Consider the following 9,890-nt stretch of genomic DNA (forward strand, 5'->3'; position numbering starts at 1 on the left):
TTACAAGTAGAGGTAAGACCACGAATACACTGCGTCACAACACTTTCAATTTAATGTTGCCAAATATGTATCTTACCTTTTTATGATAAGGATATTTATGATAATATAAAATATAACCGAATGGTGAATTTATGTTGAATTCTTATACAGTATTTGTAAATTTTGAAACAGTCAGTGTTTTCCGGGTCGCGAGCCGTCACTGTGTGTGTGTCATTTTTTTGTCTTTTTTTATGAAGCTGAAGAAAATAACCCACCGTGCGACAGAAAGCCAGCTGATGTTCCTTCTGCGACCAACTTGTCGCCCGTTCGGCGTCCTGATCTTTATATTAGGAACCGCCGACCAACCCGTCGCCACTCGTCAACCTTCCGAGGCCTCCTTTGTCCCGATCGCCACGGAAACCGAGTCAGACGGCGCTCAGTTCCTCTTTTGCGAGCGCCAACATGCGACCCGGCGAAAAAAAGACTCAACGCTCTCGACGTTTGCAAAACCATTTCCTGTTCGTCCGTTTCGCCGCTCGCACGCCAACATCGGGGTCGACCCTGGAGTCCTGACCTTTGACCTTCCCCCGTCTGAGCGCCTCATAGTTTATCGCTTTTGTCGAAGCGGGTCTGGTTCGCCTGCGTTTCACCCCTCAGCCTTTGGAGTCACCGACTTCCTGTCGGTCAGCGCCGGCTCGCCGCAGAGGTCGCGAGGCGAGGTCGGGTTCGGGCCTCTCGCCGAAAAACAACCGCGACGAGGATGCTTTTGATTCACGCCCGCCCGAGATGCAGACACACACACACACACACACATGCGAATAAAACATCCGCTCACAAACACTTGATGCTATTTGGTAGATTAAACCCGGAGTCACACGAACGGGAGAGTGGGTGGGGTGTCGGTGGGACGGGGGCGGCGCCGGCGGCGGCGACGGCGGCGACGGCGGCGGCGGCCCGTTCCCCCTCACACGGTACGGAGGTCTGGATCACATTTAAAACACATGTTCCTGCTCTCTGCCTGTGTGCGGTTTGGCAACGGCGAGTGTGTGTGTGTGTGAGTGTGTGTGTGTAGGGGCAGCAGGACTGGATGAGCCGGCGGGCCGGCTGCCCAACATGAAGCAGAGAAGGACGGGGACACACAAACAAATAAAAAGGCCGGCGCTGCAGCTGTAGTTTCCTCGCTGCCGGGTTCTCAGATTCAAACTTTCCTCGCCTCATCTGGACTTTTTTTTTTCTCCCACGTCAACGCCGGACGCGTCGGGAGCGTGGATTGACGCCGTTTGAGGGAAAACGTGCGAAGGGAACCACTCGGCGGGCGTCTCACACGCTCACACACACAAACGCAGTGTGATCTTTGAGAAGATCGAACGTTGGTCAGCGCCGCCGCACAGACGACGGCCACCAGGTGTGTGTGTGTGAGTGTGTGTGTAGAGGTGGATGATGACTGTGTGTAGGTTCTCCTCCTTGGTGATGCTGGTGGTGGAGCTGAGCTGGCTCGACGCTGGCTACGGCCTGCACAGGGAGGGCGGGAGCAGGGTGAGTGGATCTTCTTTATTTACCCGCTTATTTATCTGACGGCGTCCAGGCTGGCGGCGCGGCGGCCAAATTTCACTCTTCTGATCCCATTTATTGCATGGCGTCCATCTTCCTGCACGCCAGGACGGTCACAGTGCGCTCTGCATCCACGTGAACAAGCGTTCTTCGTCAGGACTTGTCGTCCGGACCCGTCCCTCCTTCCTCTCAGGCACTCACATCTGCTTGCTAACTAGCTTAGCACAGGGTAGCTGACAGCTGTCGTGGGGGGGGTTGGGGGTCGCCGGGTCATGTGACCCCGTCAATCTCTCAGGTCCAGGTACAGAAATGTCAGAATATAAAATCCTTGCATGAACTGATGGTTGTTGCAGGATATTTATTAGTTTAACATATAAGCTAAAAATAATTGTCATCATCAAGTGTGTGGGAAAAGTAAGACCAAACAAGGCTTGCGTCTCGTCACATTTTACACAGTAATTACATATTAATTAGCAGTATGCGAATTTTAGACTAACCAAAAAAGCAGATTTTTGCTCTTAAAAAAGGAGTCTAACCTATTAAAGACATTTAAAAAGAAACATGTGGTACTAAAATGTAACATTTATGATATTATTTATCACATTTTGCTCAGATTTAAATCATTCAGGTAACGCTTTCACTTTAAGTTTAATTACATGTTCTAATTACATAGTAATTAACAGTATGCTAATTTCATGCTAACCACAAAAACTGATTTTTGCTCTATTAACAGGACCCGTTGAAGGCATTGAAAAAAACAAATATGTGGTTTTGAATTGTAAATGTATTTTATAATTTATTATATTTTGCTTAGATTTAAATAATTCAGGTAACGCTCTAACATTAAGGTAAATTATTGATTGATATTTATCAATGATTATAAAATATTTAATTATTCAAATAATTGAATTAATTCATGTAATTTTTTTCATCTGAACTCAAAATCTTTCCTTCGTGGTTCTGCCAAAGAAGGCCGCGGTCGCGGCAGACAAACGACAAACCATAAAAACAAAAACAGGACGCAACGACGCCGACTGACCCTCCCGTCACCCCTGCAGGTGATGAAGCAGTGGGAAGGGAAGGTGCGTTCGGCCTCCAGCCTCGACGAGCTGCTCAGCCTCGCCGGCTTCCCCGACTGGAAGCTGTGGAGATGCCGCCTGAGGCCGCCGCGGGCCGAGACCCCGTACCCGACGCCACCGCCGCCGGCCGGCTCGCACCGCTCCACCCGCTACGCCGCCGAGCCCTACGACCTGGAGATCCTCAAAGGTTGGATGCACATGGAAGTTGTGTGTGTATGTGTGTGTGTGTGTGTGTTATGAGCGTCCTATGTGTCCCCTCCAGCCATAGATGAGGAGTGGCAGCGAACCCAGTGCATGCCCAGGGAGACGTGCGTGGACGTGGCCAAGGAGCTCGGCACCGACCCCTCCATGTTCTTCAAGCCGCCCTGTGTGTCCGTCCACAGGTGAGGGCGCCGGCACCAACACCAAACAAAAAGTTAATTCATTCATTCGTTCAATCATTCATTCATTCATTCATTCATTCATACTCTGGACCAGACGGCAGTTGATCCACATATACAGACATTCACCCTGTCATTCGCATGTCATGTAGACATACTACCGTTCACTCATTCATTCACATGTGATGGAAAAATACAACAATTCACCCTCTCATTCACTAACATATAGATATACACCCATTCATTCTCTAATTGTACAGAAAAACACCCGTTCACTCATTCGTTCCCACTTTATTGAGAAACACGACCATTCGCTCACTCATTCAAATGCCGTAAAGACATAAAACACACATTGTTGCATTTGTGATGTAAAAATACAACCATTCAGTCATTCATACTTCATATAGTCACACAACCATTCACTCTGTCATTCACATTTAAATTAAGAAACACACAACCACCTCATTCATACGTCTTATAGAAATACAACCATTCACTCATTTATTCACATGCCATACAATTCATAAAACACGCATTCATTCATATGTGAAATAGAAATACAATCATTCACTCATTCATTCACACTTACTTTAGAAACACACAACAATTCACCCCCTCATTTTATAGAAAAACAAACATTCACTCAAACATTTGCACTTTATTGAGAAACACAATTATTCACTCGCTCATTCACGTCACATAAAGACATAAAACCATTCACTCATTCATTCATATGTGGTGTAGAAATACAACCGTTCACCCTGTCATTCACACATCTGGACAATTCTGGGTCTCCAGTGGACCTCCTGCATATGTTTGGACTGATGTGCATTCAAAAAGTGGCCTTTCCGTAGAATTAGATTTGTGTGGAGCGCTCAGTTTTCTCACCAGGTGATGAACATTTTCGCCGCTGGTTAGCAACTAGCTTAACACAAACACGCGTGTGCAACATTCACATTTCCCGCCACCAGGTGCGGCGGCTGCTGCAACCAGGAGGGCGTCACCTGCAGGAACACGACCACCGCTCTCGTCAACAAGACGGTGAGCCCTCAACGCGCTCAAAGAGCTCCAAGTTTCGGTCGGTTATTTTTCAGCGCCCCGTCTTCGCCCCAGGTTCTCAGCGTGACCCCCTTCAGGTTCGTTCCCGAACCCGTGCTGATAAAAGTGGCGAATCACACGGAGTGCAGGTGCATGGAGCCCGCCATCATCCGGCGTGACGCTCAGCCCCGCCGGGCCGGCGGGTGAGTCCGGGAAACCCGCGTTGGTCCGCCGGTTGTCACGTGTCGTTCTTATCAACCGCCGTTTTCGCTCCGTCTGGTGTTTCGGCAGCTGCTCTCCGATTGGACGGCTGATGGCGGACTCCCGGAGGCTCTGCGCCGGCGGGCTGATTTGGGATTGTTCAACCGAAAGATGCATTCCTTATCCTTCCGGTCACCAAGGTGAGGAGGGGATGGTTCGGATTGACCTAATACTTGGAGGTACAGTGGAACTTTGACTTACGATCGAATTTACCTGTGCTCTTTGTTCTGTCCAGCCCCCTGATTTAGTTACATGTGTTGAATAAGAAAAATGCACTTTATAAATTACAAATAATGTATAAAAAATAATGAGAAATAATAAAAGAGGATGTACGGAAATAATTAAGTGTATTTACCTTGAAGATCGGAAGAAAATAGCGGCTGAGGAGGTTGGGAGAGTTGTTTTTTTTGGTGCTCTGTCGCTTAGCTTGCCGGCTACACTCAACGCTAACGTACATTGCTAAACATAACTTTGCTACACTTAATGGTTAAACGTTATTTATTGGCGGAGCGAATGTCGCTCCTCTTTGTAAAACGATGATACCGTCCCCGGGCAGCTTTAAATGCTTCGTCCGACGACGCTCCCGTCAAATCCACCAAATCCCCGTAAATGTCTCCCGCCTTCTCATACATGCAACAACGACTTCTCCATCTCTTCATGGAGCGGTCGACCACACGCGCACCTCGCTAATGCTTTCCCATGACTTTCTCTGAGCTACCTAGAAGCGAGCAGCGTCCCACTGTTTTTAAACGCCAATTCACGGACAGTAGCGGCCATGTTGGCTTCAAACGCTCATTCCGCTCTTAACTCAGATCCAGGCTCGGATCACAAGGCAATAAAATTGGCTGAATAACAGAACGTGTCTTGGAAAATGTCGATGCGCAGGAAAGTCATAGTTTCGCTGGATGACATCGCGTTATATTGTTACTCGATTGTGTGGTGATGAGATGAGATAAGACATACAAGTACAAGCTAGCTAAAAATACAGCTAGCTAAAAAAAAGGAAATATAATAAATATCCTTTGAAGTGTAAGAGTATAAAGTATAATCTAAAAAAATAAAACATTCAAAAAAATTCTCTCCATATTTACCAATACACAGGAATAAATAATGCGCAAAGTGGCAGTGTGAAGTAGCGTAATAACTGATTAGAGTGAGGCTGAAGGAGTTATTGAACATTTGTCGAACTGAGATTCACTTCCTAAGCTAAGCTAACAAGCTAACCAGCCGGGTTCTCCCTCTCCACGCGATGGCGCTGTCAATCTCCTCTCGCCACAGGGAAGACCATGTTTACCAACCGAACCGTTGCGTCGGCCATTCTTATCATTTCCCCCTCAGAGTTTCCGCTCGGTTCACGGATGCCGGACTGCGAGGTGGACGTGGAGCGCTGCGACTGCCTCCCCGGCCCCGGTGCAGCTCCTGATCCCGGCCCGGGTCCCGTCCCTGCCCCGCCCAGACCGGCCCGCCGCTGCGAACTCAACTCGTCCCTCTGCGCCCACAGACATCAGCGCTTCGATCACGCCACCTGCAGGTGGGCTCGCTCGCGGCGCTAGCTTGTCGGACCCGTCCCCCCGCAGCGTGGGTGCGAACAGAAAGGGGAAATTATGGGTTTAAACCGCTTTACCTGGTTCCGCTTCACCCCCGACACAGAGGTAGACTTCCTCTAAATTCACTCATTTCCCTTCTGTTCGCAGATGCAGGAAGCCCAAGTAGCATTCTGGCCCGACGAACCCCGACATCCACCAACCCCCGACCAATCGGCGATCTGGAAGCAGAGAAAGCAAACGTGCATTATTTATTTACAGTCAGAGGTTCTATTTATGCAGATCACTTCACATGAGTCAACTCACATGATGCACCCATCCATCCATCCATCCATCCATCCATCCACCGCTGCTTATCCGAAATGGGGTCGCAGGGGCAACAGCCGGAGCAGAGTTGCCCAGACTTCCCTCTCTTCAGCCACATGGTCCAGCTCTTCTGGGGGGATCCCAAGGTGTTCCCAGGACAGCCTAAAGACATGGTCTCTCCAGCATGTCCTGGGTCTTCCACATGGTCTCCTCCCAGATGGACATGTCTAGACTACCTCCCCCAGGGAAGCGTCCAGGAGGCCTCCTGACCAGATACCCGAGCCACCTCATCTGACTCCTTACTATGCAGAGGAGCAGCTCCTCCTGGATGGCCAAACTTCTCACCCCATCTCCAAGGGAGAGTCCGGCCACCGTGGGAGAAAACTCATTTCGGCCGCTTGTATCCTCAGTCTCGTTCTTTCGGCCACTACGCCACAGCTCGCACCATAGGTGACCATGACAGACTGGTACAGAGTCTGCATCGCTGCAGACGCCGCACTGTTCCCCCGTCCATCTCCCGCGTCATCCCTCCCTCGTGAACAAAACGCCGAGATACTTGAACTCCTCCACGCGGGGAAGGATCTCTTCCCTGACCCGGAGTGGGCACTCCACCCGTTTTCCGGTTGAGCACCTTGGTCTCGGATTCGGAGGCGTTGATCCTCATCCCGGCCGCTTCACATTTGGCTGCAAGGCGTTCCAGTGAGAGATCGTGGCCCGAGGAAGCCAACAGAACCACATCATCTGCAAAAAGCAGAGACTCGATCCTGTGGCCACCAAACCTCGACGCCCGATCTGCGCCTAGAAATTTTGTCCATAAAAGTTATGGCCAGTTAACTGATTTGATTCTTTAATTTGTGCACTGAATGTCCAGTTTGTAAACAGACAAAGAAGAAAAATAAGATTATTTTTATATTTATTTATATGTTTCTTTTCCCGATGTAGATTTGACCAAACTCCGCTTGGGTTTATCGGCCTATTTTGTCCTGTTGAAACTGTATCCTCCTCTCTGGGCTTCCAGAGACCTGGCAGGTCCAACCTCAGGATCTTCACCATCCCTCCTCTGTTCACCACCAAATTCACAAATGACAAAGTGTCGCAGGTAGGGGGCGCTGTGGCGGCCCGTCACGTACCTGCTGGCCTGAAGAAGAAAGTAGACGTCTTCCAGATTTAAAGATAACATGATAATAAAGGAAAAATAAAGTCCAGGCTGCAGAAAACATCAATCCGAATGACTCCATGTTGCTGTTTGACCCTTTGTCATTTAAGGGTATTTAATTTCATATATATAAATATCTTTGTCTTTTCCTTTGGGCTTTTCCCTTCAGGGATCGCCACAGCTAATCAACCTTCTCCATCTAACCCTATTGTCTGTATCCTCCTCTCTCTTACCAACTAACTTCATATCCTTTCTCACAATGTCCACAAATCTTCTCTTTGGTCTTCCTCCAGACCTCCAAGTCCAGCATCCATCTACCACTTCATGTACATGACCCAACCATCTCTGACCTTCTCTCCAAAACATATAACATCCCTCTGATGGACTCATTCCTGATCCTGTACATCCTGGTCAGTACCAAAGAAAACCTTAACATCTTCATCTCTGCGACCTCCAACTCTGCCTCCTGTCTTTTCGTTGTTGTCACTGTTTCTAGCTCATACAGCATCGCTGGTCTCACCACTGTCTTGTCCACCTTTCCTTTCTTTTTGGCTGATAGTCTTCTATCTCATAGTACCCCTGACACTTTTCTCCACCAATTACAACCTGCTTGAACTTGTTTCCTTGACTTTTTACCTCTTTTCCACAATCTCCGTTGCTCTGTACTGTTGATCCTAAGTACTTGATATCCTCCAACTTCCTGATCTCCACTTCCTGTCGCCTCACCGTTCCACCCGGGTGCCTCTCATTCACACACATATATTCTGTCTTACTCCGACTTTCATTCCTTTCCTTTCCAGCGCATACCTCCACCTCTCTAGATTTTCCTCAACCTGTTCCCTGGTCTCACTACTGATCAATATATCATCTGCATACATCATTGTCCATTGAGTCTATTGACATTCCTATCTAGCTTCATCTGTCAGCCAGTCCGTCAACACTGCAAACAAAATCAAGTCCCAACTCCACCTTGAACTTCTCTGTTACACCTACAGCACACGGCACCGTCTCACAGCGAGCATACATGTCCTGCACCAGTCTGACATACTTCTCTGCTACTCCAGACTTCCTCATACAATATATATTCTGCTCAATATATATATATATATTGTGTGTGAAACTATTTGCATATATTTTTTTTTTGTTTTATTTATTGATTTATTTAACCCGGATCGGTCACCTGTCAATCACAGAGCCACACATAGCCCTCTCGTTGAAGTCCATGACTTGGTCTCCGATGAACCCCCCCTGCTGTTTCTGGACTGCCTGAGGAGTTCGGGGAACCTGGAGAACCCGTGGGATGGAGACCTCCTGCTTCCTGCTTTCAGCCGCAACATGATTCCCATTCCAAATGTTAAATAAGGATTCGTTTTCACCCGAACGTCCATCCGTACCTGAAACCTTCATTCATTTTCCGTTCCTTCCTTCCTTTCTCCTGCGCTTGAAGGTGTGGCTGTATCCGAGCAGAACTCCTCTGAGATGGTTTGACCGGTCGACATGTTTATTCTGCACGTGTTGCCAAGCGAGAATCGATCCTGGCGCCGAGCTCCCCTCTGCAAACTGCAAACACATATCTGTCCGCCTTCCTCTTTCCTGGCGTCACCATTCGATCCGTTGACTTTTGGTGGCCGCTCTCCTCCGTCGGAGGTCACTGGACCGAAAAGCACCGGCGACGGATTGAGCCTCAGGAGGGGGGAGGGAGGGGGGCGTTCACAACAAGCAGGGCGTTTGAGGAGAAAGTCGTGAAAATGTGCGCGTGAATAAGAGAGCCGATGGCTGATACGTCCATTTGATTGACAGGTGATCCGCCTGGCGTTGTCCCGCCCACCTCAGGATCTCCTCCCGATCTAACCTGAACTGGACTCGACTGATGGGGGCAGGACTTCAAACCGAGGAGCTGAACCGGTGCGCTGGAGGGACCGGCAGGTTTCTGCAACTCCACTCATGTCCTGCAGGGTGAGGTTTGGAGAGGCGCCGGTGGTTCGGCGACCTGCACAATCCCCTTTTTACAAGAGGCCATATGAAAAACCTGATTGGAGTTGGAGGGCCGAATCAATGAAAACAAACTTAATTCTGCTCGATATTAATTGTCTCATCATAAAAGGCAATAAATTTCATATCCTGATTAGCTGCTTCTGGTTATCAGAATAATAAAACAAAAATCAGAAGGTTTAACATGTTGACCTTCACAAACACTAAAAACGTGTTTCGCAGTCTGATAAAGATATGCAATTGATCAACCTTGCACAAAAAGCAAACAGTGCATTTTATTAGTGTTATATGACAGCATATTACTGCTGCACAGTCCAACAAATACTCCTCAGTCAACCCTCTGTCCGAAAATGTATTGATTTTGTCGCAATTTTGTGGGATATGGTGCAAGTTGCCTTGAAAGCCACATTTCTTGGTGTGCAAGAAGTGCAAACAATCCTTGATGGTTTTGTAGTTTTGCTAGCAAAGCATCTGACAACCTTGCATGCTCTTCAGCAGATGAGTCTTTTAATTGCTCTGAAAATTTGGTTACAGAATGACGATTCAAATTGACGATTCAAATTGAAATATTGATACACCGTCTTGTGGAAGACATTCGGCATCA

General features: G+C 48.1%; 1 protein-coding gene across 1 annotated transcript; it reads left to right on the plus strand.

Moving 5' to 3' along the window:
* Positions 1 to 1,419: 1,419 nt before the first annotated feature.
* On the plus strand, positions 1,420 to 7,322 carry vegfd (vascular endothelial growth factor D). The gene is made up of 8 exons (XM_086140493.1): positions 1,420 to 1,515; positions 2,589 to 2,796; positions 2,872 to 2,992; positions 3,961 to 4,030; positions 4,103 to 4,230; positions 4,319 to 4,428; positions 5,627 to 5,819; positions 5,983 to 7,322. The coding sequence occupies exons 1-8, from the start codon at positions 1,420 to 1,422 to the stop codon at positions 5,999 to 6,001; spliced, it is 945 nt and encodes a 314-aa protein (XP_085996619.1). The 3' UTR covers positions 6,002 to 7,322.
* Positions 7,323 to 9,890: the final 2,568 nt, after the last annotated feature.

This window comes from Fistularia commersonii, chromosome 3 (assembly GCF_037954325.1).
Source record: "Fistularia commersonii isolate RoL2024-O1a breed Wild chromosome 3, RoL_Fcom_v1.0, whole genome shotgun sequence".
Lineage (NCBI taxonomy): Eukaryota > Metazoa > Chordata > Actinopteri > Syngnathiformes > Fistulariidae > Fistularia > Fistularia commersonii.